General features: G+C 43.5%; 1 protein-coding gene across 5 annotated transcripts in view; it reads left to right on the forward strand.

Moving 5' to 3' along the window:
* OSBPL6 (oxysterol binding protein like 6) overlaps positions 1-16,781 on the forward strand; it is a 140,187-nt gene that overhangs the window by 54,107 nt on the left and 69,299 nt on the right. For all 5 annotated transcript variants that reach the window (XM_029071640.2, XM_029071641.2, XM_029071642.2 and 2 more), the window contains exon 2: positions 11,993-12,245. In XM_029071640.2, coding sequence (XP_028927473.1) covers positions 12,144-12,245 — 102 coding nt within the window. In that variant the 5' untranslated portion in view covers positions 11,993-12,143. The remainder of the gene's footprint in view (positions 1-11,992; positions 12,246-16,781) is intronic.

Raw genomic sequence — 16,781 nt, forward strand, 5'->3', positions numbered from 1 at the left:
GATTAGGAAAAAAATAAAGATGGGTTTGATGCAATTCAACGAGTTCATTTATCAGATCTACTCTGAAGCATGAGAAAACAGTGGAGCCTCTATCTTTCTCCAAACTCTCCCTCTGTTTCATAGCCATACACACATGAACATACACATTCTCTCAGATACACATACACAGGCTCAGTAAGAGAAGAAGGGTGCTGCATTGCATATTAAATAAGAGGGAAAGAATCCAATGTGTCATTCCATATGGGCCCATTTTAGCTCCTCTGGGACTCCGCGTCAAGCGTAGGATGAGATAAATAACTAGGATTCGAGCCTCACTCGGATTAATGATTTGCTTCGGCCATTAATGGGGAAACAGCATAAATTGTCTAGGAAATAGCAGTTGGATCTCTTAGTATTATCTGAAGCAAGTTAACTCCCCTTTGCCGATACTCTGTTCGCGCCATCAGCGTCGACTCTGCTGCCTCAAAGCCAACTTGCTTTCACAGCCTGCCCTGCTGGTGGTGGCTTGTGGGCAACGAACCCACTCCAGGTTGTCACGGGAGAGGAAGCGAGAGTTCAGTTTCCCCAAACGAGTCGCCTCCAGAGAAGATGACGGTACCACTCTCGACCACCCTCTAAAGTGGAATCTTCAAAAGCAAACAGTGTGCTGCGATTTCCTGGAATGGTAACTGAGGGAATTTGTCGTCAGTGGGCTGGGGCGTCTTCTGATAGCTGGAAGAGATGGGACCTGTGGTTCAGAGAGCCTGGCAGCCCTGTCGTAAACACTTGAGAGTGGCACATGTGGGGATTTACTCTGCAAATGGGAATGACCTTGGATAATCGCTCAGCGTGCATTTCCCGGTTGCACACGTTGCTATGAAACCGGGCCCCTTGGTTTTCTCCGAAACCTTCTACCATTTTCCCGAGCCAGACAGCTTGCTCGTTCATGTTCCAGCTTCTTCCATCCTCCTCTTATCCTTCTTCTTATGAAGCTAGCCACCTTTTGTGGAAGGACAATTTGGGAGGCTTAAATTTTCAGGAAATGGGTGACAGAAATCTAACTCTTTCTCAAGGGAGAAGGAGAGCATGTTTAACAGTGACCTGAGGAGAAACCCAGAGATCCGTGAACAAAAATATATTGTTTAGGATAAAGCATTCAGGCTACAAAGGGATTAGGCCTGCAGGACTGTCAGCAGACATTTTAATGCAGAGGGTATGGATCATTTGCTTTCTGTATGAGCTTTCAGCAGGTAATGTCCTAGTCCCTGAACCTCTCTGTATGAGATTAGCATAGATCCTTTGCGGTGTACTGATTGGGTCTGGAGACTTTGCTTGCATTAACCTCTCCAGCTGTTCCTCTAATTTTTTTTTTGTTTTTGGCATAGGAATCAAATTTTCTGGATGAAAGACATTCAGGATCTTTGAACGGAAAAATAAATGCTTTATTAACTATTCAAAACTCCACACCAGTAAAAAATTAGAAACCAGTATCAGGCCCCTCAAAACCCCTTCAAGCAAACACAGTTGTGCTCTCTGAACCTCTCAATGGATGAGGATCTGAAAAAATGCTATGCTCAGTGTGAGTCCACAGAGCCTTTATTGGCCAGAGATTTCACCTTTAGATTTCAGCTATATACTTGCATGTGAGAAAGTGGGACATAGCTTTACTGTCTCTGAATCAAGCTGGTTGTGGGCAAAGAATGTGTCTGTTTCTTGTTATATTGTACTCTCCCACATGCTTAGTACTGTGCTTTGCATACAGTAAGGGCTCAATAAATACAATCGAATGAATAAATCAATGAGATTTATGTACTTACTTTTTTAGAATGGTATTTAAGTGCATACTATGTGCCAGACACTGTACTAAGTGCTAGAGTAGATACAAGATAATCAGTCCCACATAGGGCTCAGAGTCTGAATCCCCATTTTACAAGTGAGGTAACAGACACAGAGATGTTAAGTGACTTGCCAAAGGTCACACAGCAGACATGTGGCAGAGTTGGGATTATTGAGCACTTACTCTGCCTAGCATTGTACTAAGCTCTTGGGAGGCTACAGTACAATAGACTTAGTAGACAGCGTGGCTCAGTGGAAAGAGCACTGGCTTTGGAGTCAGGGCTCATGAGTTGGAATCCCAGCTCTGCCACTTGTCAGCTGTGTGACTGTGGGCAAGTCAACTTCTCTGTGCCTCAGTTCCCTCATCTGTAAAATGGGGATTAAGACTGTGAGCCCCACGTGGGACAACCTGATTCCCCTATGTCTACCCCAGCGCTTAGAACAGTGCTCGGCACATAGTAAGCACTTAACAAATACCAACATTATTATTATTATTATTAGACATGATTCATGCCCTTAATGGGCTTATAATCTAGTGGGGGAGATAAACATTAAAATAAAGTACAGATGGGGAAAGGGCACAGTATAGAGATATGTACATGTCAGATTCTTCTGTCCATTTTAGATCATCAATATATTCAACTGTGAGACATTTAGGAATTTTCTCTTTGGTTTTACATTATTCAGATCCTCTTTTGGACTCTGGAGGGTCTTAGAAAACCACATGGTGTTGCCATGATTTTTAGCTCCACTTCAGGATCAGGCAGAAACCCTCTGGTTACTAATGTCCATTATCTTTGACATTTTGAGAACATGTGGAGGCAAATTTATTAAATCAACCATCCTGTTTTCAAACTAAAGTTAGAAGAAATATGGTCCCAACTGCTTTTCAAATGATCCCCTAGGCTGGAGGTTGATGACCCTAGAATTACTCTGAGCAAAGAGATGTGGTAGCAGGGATACAGGGGGAAAGAGAAATGCAAACACTCTACAAGCTGTATTAAGCACTTACATATATGCCAAGCGCTGTACTAAACGCTGGGGTAGATATAAGATAATCAGGTCCCATATGGGACTCACAGTCATAAGTAGTAGGGAGAACAGGTATTGAATCCCCATTTTGCAGGTGAAGGAACTGAAGTGCAGAGAAGTTAAGCAACTTGCTCAAGGTCACAGAGCAGGTAAGTGGCAGATCTGGGATTAGAAGCCTGGCTCCTGACTCTCAGGCCCATGCTCTTTCCCGTGTTCTTTTCCAGGCCACATTATTTCCCATGTTTAAGCGTGATTCTTTTTTGCAGAACTTAGTTTAAATGGAAAGTTGGATCTCAAAATCCACTGGCTTCTTGAAATCTTAGAACATCAAGTTCAGATTAGCAAAAATAGCCATTTAAAGAAAGTGATGTAGACAACGTGTAGACCCACAAAACCGTGGAGTGAAATAAAAAAAGAAGCATTTTACAGCCTGGATGAATGGAATAAGCTTAGATTTAATTTCTCTGAGGTTTTCTATTTTTTTTTTCTTTTTTCTACTTGCAAACCATTACATATACAGGCACAAAAGAAGGGTTAAACCATATCTATCCCACAAATACATTTATGCTAATTGTCATGAGTCGTCTTCTATCCCAGGTTTGATTTATGCTAATGTTGTTTTCTTTCTGGCGGTGAGATACAAGTGCAATAAACCATAAGCTCACTGGATAATACTAAGATCTGCTCTTTATTACACCAACAGCACGAGCTGTTCCAGAAGTGACATAGAGATGCTTGGTGCTGGCTCAGTTTGATATTCAGTTGCACGTTCCTTAGTTTCCATTTTATGTGGTAGGGCACTTTCTATAGACTTAATCAATCCTATTTATTCAGTGTTTATTGTGTGCACAGCACTGTACTAAGTGCTTCGAGAGTCCAGTATATCTATGTAACAGACCCATTCCCTGCTCACAACAAGCTTACAGTCTAGAGAGAGAGACAGACATTAATGTAAGTAAATAAGTAATGGATATATATATATATACATATATATATATATATATATATAAGTGCTGTGGGGCTGAGTCGGGGGTGGTGAATAAAAGGAGCAAATCAGGGTGATGCAGAACGAAGTGGGAGAAAAGGAAATGAGAGCTTAGGGAAGACCTGGAGGAAATGTGCCTTCACTAAGGCTTTGAAGGTGGGTTGGATATAAAGAAGGAGGGCGTTCAGAACAGAGGCAGGATGTGGTCAAGAGGTTAGCTCCTTCCTCCTCTCTCGCCCTGCTCCAGTCTATTCTTCACTCTGCTGCCCGGCTCATCTTCCTGCAGAAACGATCTGGGCATGTCACTCCTCTTCTAAAACACCTCCAGTGGTTGCCTATCAACCTCCGCTCCAAACAAAAACTCCTCACTCTAGGCTTCGAGGCTCTACATCACCTTGCCCCTTCCTACCTCTCCTCCCTTCTCTCTTTCTACCGCCCACCCCGCATGCTCCGCTCCTCTGCCGCCCACCTCCTCGCCGTCCCTCGGTCTCACCTATCCCGCCGTTGACCCCCGGGCCACGTCCTCCCGCGGTCCCGGAACGCCCTCCCTCCTCACCTCCACCAAACTGATTCTCTTCTCCTCTTCAAAACCCTACTTAAAACTCACCTCCTCCAAGAGGCCTTCCCAGACTGAGCTCCCCTTCTCCCTCTACTCCCTCTACCGCCCCCCCCTTCACCTCTCCGCAGCTTAACCCTCTTTGCCCCCCGTTTCCCTCTGCTCCTCCCCCTCTCCCTTCCCATCCCCTCAGCACTGTACTTGTCCACTCAACTGTATATATTTTCATTACCCTGTTTATTTTGTTAATGAAATGTACATCGCCTTGATTCTATTTAGTTGCCATTGTTCTTACGAGTTGTTCTTCCCCTTGACTCTATTTATTGCCATTGTTCTTGTCTGTCTGTCTCCCCCGATTAGACTGTAAGCCTGTCAAAGGGCAGGGACTGTCTCTATCTGTTGCCGACTTGTTCATTCCAAGCGCTTAGTACAGTGCTCTGCACATACTAAGCGCTCAGTAAATACTATTGAATGAATGAATGAAAGATAGACAAGATCAAGGGTACAATGAGGAGGTTGGCATTAGAGGAGCAAACTGTGCAGGCTGAGTTGTAAGAGATCAGTGAGGTGAGGTAGGGGGCAAGGTGAATGAGTGCTTTAAAGCCTAGGGTGAGGAGCTTTTGTGTGATGCGGAGGTGGATGAACAGCTACTGGAGGTTCTTGAGGGGGGGAAACATGGACTGAAAGGTTTTGTAGAAAAATGATAAGGTAGCAGAAGGAACGATGACTGTGAGAACAGAGAAGCTGGCAAGCAGGAAAGAACCAGCCTTGTTTTCATAGTTTGGGTTTGAGTTCCTTTGCTCTAGTAGGTGCCTCAATCAATAGCGTTGATTGATTGAGTGAGGGAGCACTGTAGTTCAGACGTTGGTGAAGGAGTCTGGAAGTTGAATTCCTTGAAATTTCATTTGCAGCTGCCTTCATAGCCCCAGTGGGTGACTTCTAGGATAGTTAGTTTTCCCCTTCCCCAGAATAGGAATTATCCTGTCCTATCCACAAAGGTTTCTTCATGATAGATTAACTGTTGCAAGTGCTCAGAAATCCTGTCACAGTTGATCTTATTCATGGGTTAATATTTACTGCACCTAATGTCTGCAGAGCATTGTGCTGGACTTTTCTGAGAGTTCAGTAAAATTAGAAGATGAGGTCCTTGCCCTAATAGAGAGCATGCAATATAGGAGACAGGTACACATGTATAAATATATAATGATAATAATAATAATAGAGGTATTAAGTGCTTAAGAAATTTACCTCATGATTCAGCAGCAGTACGTTTTAGAATCGAAAGACCTTGCCCGATCCTTTCGACAACACTCATGTAATAAAGCAGGATTGGATAGTAGATTCGGTTCTCTTCAACCTATTCTGTACAACAGTGCTTAAGGATTTCGGAACCTGCTGTGATTCCAATGATTCAGGAAACTCTTATAACTCAGCAGTTGAAGAACATTATTATAAGTCCTTGAATTAAGCGTGGATTATTTAGGTGAATATAATGGATTTATTTTTTAACTTATCAAACTACCTCAGTTGCCTTTCTAAGTGTTTTACCATTTATGTCTTGGGTATAGCCTTTGCTATGGTCAGTATAGTTTGCTTCAGACTGTAAACTCCGAGGAAGGCAGGAATTTACTAGTTTTTTCATTCATTCTGGGTAGGACCGAAGTTTATGACCAGCACTGGTGAGTACATAGATTGTACTTAGTGATATTATGGACCCTTGGGACAGGAGGGTCTGTAGAAAACTAGGAAGGAGCTCGGCAGAAATAATTGTGTTCCTTTCATTTCTTTAATGGCTACTCAAGTCCGGTGATGGAAAAAGGAAGTGATTTTTCTTTTTTAATGGATTTTCCTGTTAGGGATTGAGATGAGTGGTTGCCAGCAATGTGGGAATGTTCCAGGTGGCAAAAATGGCTGAAGGGCTTGTCTCCCTCACTGACGCCATTTTACTGAGTTGTGGCTGAACTATCCTAACAGGAAGACAGGAAGACAATCATGTAATGGCTCTGTAGGTGTGTAGGGGTGTGTGTGTGTCTGTAGTGGTGGTGGTGGTGGTGGAGGAAAGGGCCGATAATGAAGATGTGTGAGGGCGGGGTTAGGATACACACCTCTTTATCCCTTACTCAGTCTTTGCCAGTTTATAAGTGAATAGTTAGGCGAAAGGATAAAAATGTGGTCGTGTCACAACAAATTGTAAAAATAAAATGGATCTAGGAAGAGAGTATACTTGACAAAGCTTTCCACTCCCTTCTTTGCAAAAGTAGAGGTACATAGCTCACAGTGTATTCATTCATGGAAACATTCATTAGCACATTGTTAATGTAATAGGGAGATTAATTGGTAAAGAACAACTGGTTTAAATTGGATATCAGGAGGATTTTCTTTATCACAAGAAGAGCTACAATGTGAAGAATTGCCAGTAATTTAAAATATTCAAAGCAGAAGATTTGATCACTTTCAGAATACGATCAACAGCCACAGGAAGTAATGGAAAAGAAAGATGAACTTTAAAAATGATGAAATATATCAGCATATTCAAGAGGAAGCAAAAACCTGAAATGGAAACAGACGAATGGGCATTCAGAACATTCACATTTAAAAAAAAAACTTATCGACTCCATCTGCCTTCCACTGTGTGCAAAAAATTGTACTAAGCGATGAGAAAGAGTAAATGGGTGAGAATTAGACCCAGCCCCTGGTCTGAATAAGAGTAAGGATTGGTGACCATGAAGGTGGAACAATAAAAAAACAGATAAGCAACAAAAATACAGACACAAGACTTTAAACCTCATAGGAGCTGTGGATTATTGTAACTAAAGGAGCAGTTTCATTTTCCTCACTGCCAGAGTCCAGAAGTCACAACAGCTACAGCCACAGCACACCAGTCCCAAAGCCTTGGAAGATCTGCTTTGTCCTCACCTTGCTGTGGTGGAGAGAGCGGGATGGGGCCCGAGGACACAGAGGAACGATAGCTGGAAGGGTGTAAACCACTGAAATCAGTGGGCAAGATGGAACAATTTATAATGTAGACAGTTCTCAGAATGCAACTTGGCAATTGCATTACACTTGGTTGGATGCATTCACTGGGGCAGGTGATTCTGTGCCCTCCTATCAATCAGACAATCAATCAATGGTATTGAGTGGTTACTATGTGCAGAGCACTGTACTAAGCGCTTGAGAGAGTCCAGTGCAATGGAATTAGCAGTCCCGTTCTCTGTCTCTGCCCATAAGGAATTTACAGTTTGTTTTATTTATTCCCCCCAGGCATTGTTCCCCAGAATGGGATTAGAGATCCTCCAGTGCGGTTTGCCTTTCTTTCCGGGTAGATATTGCCTGTGAAGATTTTTATTTCTTTGTGATCAGGGCTAGTTAAGGCAAAACAGCCAGTGACACGTAGGCTGCCAGCATATCATGTTACCCGTGCGACAGAATAAAATGACATTACATGCAACTTTTTGCTGAAGAACATTTCTCTGTAAGCAGCCCCTTTACTAAGCTACCTGAGCAACTTAGCTCTGAGACCCCAATTCACTCCTCCCCTGCCCCTCAACAGATCGTTTCCATCCTGTTGCCATCTTTGAGAAAGGCAGCGAGTAGCACAGCCATCTCGGAGAGAATCTAGGAGGCCGATGTCTTTGGAAGTCTCCCTGAGGTGACAGTTTACCTTGCTTACTGTCTGAAACTAGTCCTGTTTGATTTTGAAGCAACTTACTGAATTTGAGTAAGTTGCTAATATGGATTTTAAAGTTTTTGTTTAATCGAGCTAACTGTAACTTTACGTTCAGTAAATTTTACATTGGAAGCAGCGTAACCTAGTAGATAGAGCATGGGCCTGGGAGTCAAAGGACCTGGGTTTTAATCCCAGTTTTGCCATTTGTCTGCTGTGTGATCTTGGGCAAGTCACTTCATTTTTCTGTGCCTCAGTTACCTTATCTGTAAAATGGAGATTGAGAGTGTGAGTCTCCTGTGGGACAGAGACTGTGTCCAACCTGATTAACTTGTATCTACCCCAATGCTTAGAACAGTGTTTGGCACATAGTAAGTGCTTAACAAGTACCATAATTACTATTATTATTATGATCATTACTAATAATCATAATAATAATGAAAATACTGAATGTACTGCAAGCAACAAACATGACAGCTCATCAGTGGTCTGCCTCACAGTCTGAATAGGTGGGAAAACAGGTATTGAATCCCTGTTTTGCAGATAAGGGAATTGGAGCACTGAGATGCTAATTGACTTGCGCAAGGTCACAGGGTAGGTCGTGGTGGAGTGGGGATTAGAACCTAGGTCTTCTGACTCCTAGGCCTGTGCTCTTTCCATTAGACCATGTTGCTTTTCTGTAGAGAAGCTGAAAGTCCAATTTGAAGGCGGCTTAATTTTCTCTTTGTGTTTGGGCCAGTGGTTTGGGAGCGAACACTTTGACCTTTCATTTAAAATTAACAGTTCACGCTCATTCCAGGGAGGTTTCTTTTGTGGCACATCTATATCTGTTCATCACTGTTCCATACAAAAGCACTTAACCATAATGTGCTGCCAAAAACCCTCCTTGCATGTAACAAATGAGAAATGAAGTGGGTATTGGCTGTGCGCTAATGAGAAAGCTATAACTACCTAAGATTCAAAGACCCCCCTGCCATCAGTCTGGAATGAGAATTATGGGAAGATTATTCGTAGCCTTACATACAGTTAGCTCTCTTTGAGGCTTAGGTTTGGTGTACGAATCAAAAGTCAGCATAAGAAAAAGCAAACTTTCTTCCCCGTTCTAAATACATACTCGCAGCCATAACACAAAAAATCCTAGTTTCAAAAGCAGTGAAGAAACCTGAGGATTTGGGATTCTTTTTCAACAAGAATATTAGTGTTGCTTGTGCAGACATGGTGTTTCTATCTCTCATGTTCAGTTTCTCTGTGAGGAGCTAATTTTCCCTGAATTTAGCTACTTTATCCACAAATGTGTGTCAGGTCATATGAGTTCATTAAGCATGAGCAAAGAGACTTTGGCTTTAAAAGTGATTTAGCAGGCTTTAGTGAAACCAAAGGAAGTGAAAGGATATTTCATTGTCGACATCACTGACAGTATTTACTGAGCACCTCCTGTATGCAGAACTCTATGCTGCGTTTTTTTTAAATGGTATTTGTTAAGCGCTTACTATGTGTGCCAGGCACTGTACTATGCGCTGGGGGTAGATACAAGGTAATCAGGTTAGACAAAGTTCCCGTCCCAAATGGGGCTCACAATCTTCATCCCCATTTTACAGATGAGATAACTGAAGCACAGACAAGTGACTTGCCCAAGGTCACACAGAAGACAAGTGGTGGAAATGGCATTAGAACCCAGGTCCTTCTGACTTCCAGGTCCACCCTCTCCTCCTCCCCCCGCCCACCCTCTGCTCTTCCCCCTTCCCCTCTCCTCAGCACTATGCTCATTTGTATATATTATTTATTACCCTATTTATTTTGTTAATGAGGTGTACATCTCCTTGGTTCTATTTATCTTGATGATGTTGTCTTGTTTTTGTTTTGTTCTGCTTTGCTGTCTCCCCCGTTTAGACTTTGAGCCCATCATTGGGCAGGGATTCTCTCTATCTGTTGCTGAATTATACATTCCAAGCGCTTAGTAAAGTGCTCTGCACATAGTAAGCGCTCAATAAATATTGAATGAATGAATGAACTAGGCCACGCTGCTTGTCATTATGTGCCGGGGAATGTTCAGAAAAATAAGGCATGCCCTTTGTCCCCTGCACTTCCAATATAATGGAGGAAAACAGGTGTCCATTATATTGTGTATATTGACATGTGAAATGAGCTTAGTTGTGTTATTTTATGAGTTTACTCTGTGCTGAGTACTGTGCTTAGTCCTGGGGTAGGTGCAGGATAATCAAATCCAACACGGTCCTCATCCTTCATGGGCTCACAGTCTCATGGGGAGAGAAAGTGGGTATTAAATTCCCATTTTACAGATGAGGAAACTGAGGCATAGAGAAGTTAAGTGATTTGCCCAAGGCTACGCAGCATTCAGGTGGTAGAGGCAGGATTAGATCCCCGCTCTCCTCTCAGTCCTGTGCTCTATCCACTAGGTTATACTGCTTCTCAAGATATTAAGATAATAACTTGATAAAGACAAAGAACAAATGTGCTGAATGGCGTGACTGTGAAGTATGGGGAGATACTGTTATTTCAAATTCTAGTTTGGCTCCCTTGGAGAACTCACTTGCTCCCATGGCTCTTCAACTGTGATTCCCAATCTACCCCTCCAGCCCCAACCTCTGTCCTTCTCTGCAGTCTCGCATTTCTTCCTGCCTCCAAGGACATCTCTACCTGGTTGTCCTGCTGACACCTAAAACTAAATTGTCCAAAACAGAAGTCCTCCTCTTTCCACCCAATTCCCACCCCCCTTCATCTTTCCCATCACTGTAGACAACACCACTATCCTCCCCGTCTGAAAAGCCCATAACCTTGGCCTTATCCTCAACTCATCTGTCATTCAACCCACATATTCAGTCTGTCACTAAATCCTATCGGCTCTAACTTCACATTGCTAAAATCCATCCTTTTGTCTCCATCCAAACTGCTACTATGCTATTCCAAGCATTAATCCTATCTGCCTTGACTACTGCATCAGCCTCCTTGCTCACCTCTCTCCCTACTGTGTCTCCCCACTCCAGTCCATGTTTCACTCTGCTGCCTAGGCCATTTTTCTTAAAAAAAAAAAAAAAACCAAAAAACATTCAGTCCACATCTCCCCACTTCTCAAGAACCTCCAGGGGTTGCCCATTCACCTCTGCATTAAGTAGAAACTCCTTACCATTGAGTTTAAAGCACTCAATCAACCTGCTCCCTCCTACCTTATCTCACTGATTTTCTACTATAGCCCAGCCTGCACCCAGGACTCCTCTAACACCAGTTTTCTCACTATACCTCAGTCTTGTCCATCTAACCACTGACTCCTTGCCCACATCCTCCCTATGGCCTGGAACTCCCTCCTCTTCCTCATACGACAGACCACTGCTTTCCCCATCTTCAAAGCCTTATTTAGATCACCTCTCCCAGAGACCTTTCTGATTAAGCCCTTTTTTCCCCTATCTCTCTCCCTTCTGCGTCTCCTGTGCACTCGGACCTGAATCCTTTAAGTCTTGGTATTCACTCTACCCTCAGCCCCACAGCCCTCATGTACATACATGTACTTTGTTTATAATAATGTGTCTTCCCCTCTAGACTTTAAGCCAAATCTGTTGTATTAGACTCTCTCAAGCGCCTAACGTAGTGGTTTGCCCATACTAAGTGCTCGATAATTGGTTGATTGATTACCACAGAGCTGCCATGACCAGGATTGTGTCATCCGAGAAGAGGGTGTCAGTCATCCAAGGGTGTCAGTGTAAGATCTATTCCCGCTGCCCAGCACGATGACTAAAACTCAAAAATCAGAAATAGCAGGATCTTCCAGTCTGGAGAGAGAAGAAACGATCCGATCCTTCTCTTCTGGTTCTTTTACTGGGGTTGGCTGGTTTCTCTGATCCGTTATTGATGTACGGTTTAAAACATTTGAGTTAACATTTTCTGGATCAGGGGAAGCTTATGTGTGTTTTTCTTTTACTTTCAGGTGGTTTGGCTATCCTAACAGTTCGACGAGCTCCTTTCCATCCCGGACTGAGCTGGAATAAAGCTGAAAACCCTCCTCTCTCTGTGTATGTGGGGCTGTGACGTGATTGGCATGTTCATTGCGTGCACATGAATAGAACCTATCTGCAGCTATGAGTTCAGAAGAGAAGGGCGTTTCGCCGGCGCACAAAACATCCACTCCAACGCATAGAAGTGCCTCCTCTTCGTCTTCATCCCAGAGAGAGAGTAGGCAGGTAAGGAGACGCCTTGCGGACCCCCTTAAGTTTCCCATCCTGAATTAAACCGCATTTTCTCTGCTGTTGTTCTCTCCTGCCTTTCTGCTAAATCCAGTGTTCTCCTGGAAAGGGTTGGCTCATTCCAGAAAGAAAAAATCCCAACGGAGAGGTGGATGTGCCAGCAGAAAGAGAGAAATGTGTTAGTTCTAGACCAGGGGCTTCAGATCTGGGAGGGGGCTTCTCGCCATGGCAGCGCTGGTTGGCTGGAATGAAAGCTCTTCCTCCTCTCCCTCATGCGCAGATGGTCACTGGGCTGGAAGCCATTGGCCTGAGCCTTTATAGCTGTGCTGTCATTCCCCCACCCCCGCCAGCCCTGAGAGATGCTTACCAGGCAGACACATCCCTGGGATCCTGATCAGAGAAGCGGCATGGTCTAGTGGTTAGAGTACAGGCCTGGGAGTCAGAAGGACGTGGGTTCCAATCCTCGCTCCACTACTTGATTGCTCTGTGACCTTGGGAAAGTCGCCACTTGATTGCTCTGTGATCTTGGGAAAGTCACTTCACTTCTCTGTGCCTTAGTTACCTCATCTGTAAAATGGGGGTTAAGATCATGAGCCCCGTGTGAGACTGATTTGCTTGTATCCACCCTAGTGCTTAGAACATTACCTAGCATGTAATAAGTGCTTAGCAAATACCACTATTATTTTTATTATTATTATGCCAATTTGACAGGCAGAAGAGACGCAATCCTGGGCTCTTTTCATAGCCAATCCTGGTTATGGTACAAATCCACTATGATCTCAGTTTTGCTGATTCTTGAAGGCATTTCTATCGAGAAAATTATTTCAGTTTCAGCAAAATATGCCTGTTGTTTTTGATTGACCAAATATGGCAGAACTTATTTCGTAGCAGAACTTATTTCCCTGGGTAAGCCTGGATTTGTAACAGCAGTAGGAGACAATTTATTTGGAATTGAGTGTAACATTACATTTCTCTTCAACCCTGCATTGTGATCCTGGATTTATAACAATATTTGGAAATAGTTTGTGTGAGATTGACTTGGAATGTGAAGTGCATTGGACTCTCCCAAGTGCTTAGTGCAGTCCTCTGCACATAGTAAGTGTTCAGTAAATACAGTGGTGATGTTATAAGCTTATCAAGACGGCTGTTGCCTTCTGTGGATCTTGAAGATTTTCCTATTAGGCAACTAGACTTCAAGGCATGGATTACTAATCGACAACGCACGATTTAACAATAGTATTTTTTGAGCGCTGGCAGTACTGAGTGTTTGGGAGAGTACAATGGAATAGGTAGATGTGACTGTGCCCTGCAGGGGTTAACAATGTAGCCGAGGAGACAGATGCTAAAATAAATTGCAGGTAGCAGGAAGCAGTAGAGTGTAAATATGTGGACATAGAAGTAATGGTGAGGGATGGAGAACCCAATCCCTTTTGTGATGCAGAGAAGCTGAAGTGGCATTTGGGGGGAGATATGGGGTGGAGATACGAGAGTAAATCAGGGAAGGCCTCCTGGAGGAGATATGATTTCAGAAGGGCTTGAAAGACAGGGGAAAGATGGTGGTGGGGGGGAGAGGATTTTGGAGAGAAGATGAAGAGTTTGGTGTTTGATTCATAGAAGTGTTAAAACAGCCCTGACATCAGTCCCCAGAAATATAGAGACCTTTGGAGTTTGATCCTCAATAGCCTCAGTCCCTAAACAGATCTCCCTCTGACTTCACCCTCTGAATTCAGAGACTTTTGGAACAAACCCAGCCTCACCCCAACATCCAGCTGAAAGTTGGACAGATTAACAGTAGGCTAAGAACATTTTGGCCCAGACTGCTCGTGGTCTGTATTATTTGTTTATTATTCTCTTCAGCACTTACTGTGGACTGAGCACTCGGGTTGATTCAAGATAACGTTATCAACCAGTATCTGTCGCACATGGGGCTCACAGTCTAAGAGGAAAAGAGAGCAGGTGTCTTAACCCATTTGGTGGACGTTCCATGACTTGCCCAAGTCCAGGGGCAGAGCTGGGACTAAAACCCACATCTCCTGAATCCCAGCTTCATGCTCTTTCCACAGGACTGTTAGAATCGATGACAAATGGCTCTAGAGCGAGCCAGGCCCATCAGCTCTTCCAGTCCTAATTCTTAATTTGGTTTCCGCGGCCTTAACTCCACCAAGGATTTCCAATTTTCAACTGTGGAAACTCAGAGGGTTTCCGGACGGTGAGTCATATACGCATGATTTTGTGGCTGGCCTGCAGGAGCATAAGGCTTAGACTTCTGAGACTTGAGTTCCATGTCCCCGACTTACCTCTCTCGCCCCCTTTCCCAGCGGACTCTCCAGGTTAATGATAAAATAATTACATAAAATACTTGTGGTACTTGTTAAGCACTTACTGTTCTAAGTGCTGGGATAGATACAAGTTAATCAGGTTGGATACTGTCCCTGTCTCACATGGGGCTCACACTCTTAATATCCATTTTACAGATGAGGTAACTGGGGCCCTGAGAAGTAAAATGACTTGTTCAAGGTCACATAGCAGATGAATGGTGGAGCTGGGATTATTCATTCAGTTGTATTTATTGAGCGCTTACTGTGTGCAGAGCACTGTACTAAGCCCTTGGAAAGTACAATTCGGCAACAGAGATAATCCTGACCCAACAACGGGCTCATAATCTAGAAGGAATTCAGGTCCCTCTGACTCCCAGGCCTGTGTTCTCCACTAAGTCACACTGCTTCCACAAGTTGACGTTAGTGTTGATGATATTCAGCGTTTTGGATCCAGGGTCGCCTGGGAAGCCCCAGGAGCTTCCGGATGCAGAAGGTCTGGGCCCGGGAGATGTGCCGTGGAATGGGATCAGCTAGCCATGGCAGAGTGACCCTTTCTGTAAACTTTGGACAGCGTCAGGGTGTATTGGTCAGTTGGATTGGTTCCGACGCTCCGGCAGCAACTCCCAAGGCCAGATTCCATTGGGAAGTGTGGCCTAGTGGATAGAACATGTGCCTGGGAGTCAGAAGGAACCGTGTCTAATTCCGGCACCGCCACTTGTGTTCTGTGAGACCTTGGGCAAGTCACTTCACTTCTCTGCCCTTCAGTTCTTGCATATGTAAATTGGGGATTAAGGCCGGGAGCACCAAGTGGGACGTGGACTGTGTCCAATCTGATTAGTTTGTATGTACACCAGAGCTTAGATCAGTGCCTGCAACATAGTTTTTCCTCCCTTTGAAACAACACAGAAACCCTCAATCACTATCCCAGCTCCACAGTGAACCTGGTTAAGGTTTTCCAGTATATTATGGAGCTTTCCCTTTCAGGCTTTGGAGAAATTGTGAAAGTGTTGTTTTTTGCCTTGGTGTTTTCTTGTTTTTAAGAGACTTATGTGGAGCAGTCAGCTCAAGCCTCGTAAGCCACATTTTTGCAGAATAAAGTAACAACCTATTCAGTAGGCAGAAATATATGTAGCCAGCATACTGGGTTCCTAAATCTGATTTGTCTAAGAAGGTTATCTCTGAAATGTTACATAAAAAAGACACTTTGAGCATGAAGGCAATGCCATTTGAATCCACAGTCACTAAACCTTGGAGTCTTTAAATAGTTTGATGAGCAGAATATTAAAATAGGGATCTTTCTCATTCAATTAGCAATCAAATTCTACCAGCTCAAATTAATGTAGAACTATACCAGTGATGACTTAGGGTCCGATTAACTCAATAGTTTGCCATGAGTGGTTTTTGGTTCATTGAAAGGCCCTGAAAACTATGCTTTTTTTCAATCTTAAAAGATAGAAAACATTGCAAACTCCATGAATCATTTTGTGTATCAACACTGAAAAATCTTGTACTTCCTTGTTTTCCCTGAAAATATTCACTTCTCTTCTACTCAGAAAGTGTGTCCATCCATTCAGTGTAGCTTTGTTGGAATCCAATATCGACTGTCTAGTAAAATGCCACGTTTCACTTGGCTGAGATACAGGCACAAAGAGATGAGGAGGAGGTGGTATCACAGATGACAAATACCATTGAAAGGAAAAGGTGTTGCTTAACATTAAGAGCTTCTAATGGATGAGATTAATTAATGGCTAATTGATTTGCCATATGTCTTGATTCAGAGCAGGAGGAGGTAAGTAAAATAACCTCCCCAGCCGAGTATTCTACGTATTAATATCCAATATAGTTCTGAGTTTTCCATTGCCACCACCACATATAAGGTGGGTAAGGAAATCATTTATTCATGAATTGCCAGGAAGTGTTCTATTCTTTTTTATCCCTCAGCTTTAAATAGAGCAAGCAGTTGGATTTTTTGCTCCCACCACAGCCTCCTGGTGGCATTAATAGTCTTTTCCCTTTTGTTTTCAAGCTCCCTTCTGGTGTCTGACAGGCGGTATCATGGAGAGAGTGAGCTCATTGTTTCCTGTATTCGCTGGTAGTTGCAGTTCTGGCCTTCGGATCGCCGAGAGACTGCAGGGGCCTTCCATTGTTGATCTTTTCTCTGAAGGGGCTTTAACCTACCGATCCCCACTGATTTCATTGGCTTCCTCCCGCAAGC

This window comes from Ornithorhynchus anatinus, chromosome 9, assembly GCF_004115215.2.
Source record: "Ornithorhynchus anatinus isolate Pmale09 chromosome 9, mOrnAna1.pri.v4, whole genome shotgun sequence".
Classification (NCBI taxonomy): Eukaryota; Metazoa; Chordata; class Mammalia; order Monotremata; family Ornithorhynchidae; genus Ornithorhynchus; species Ornithorhynchus anatinus.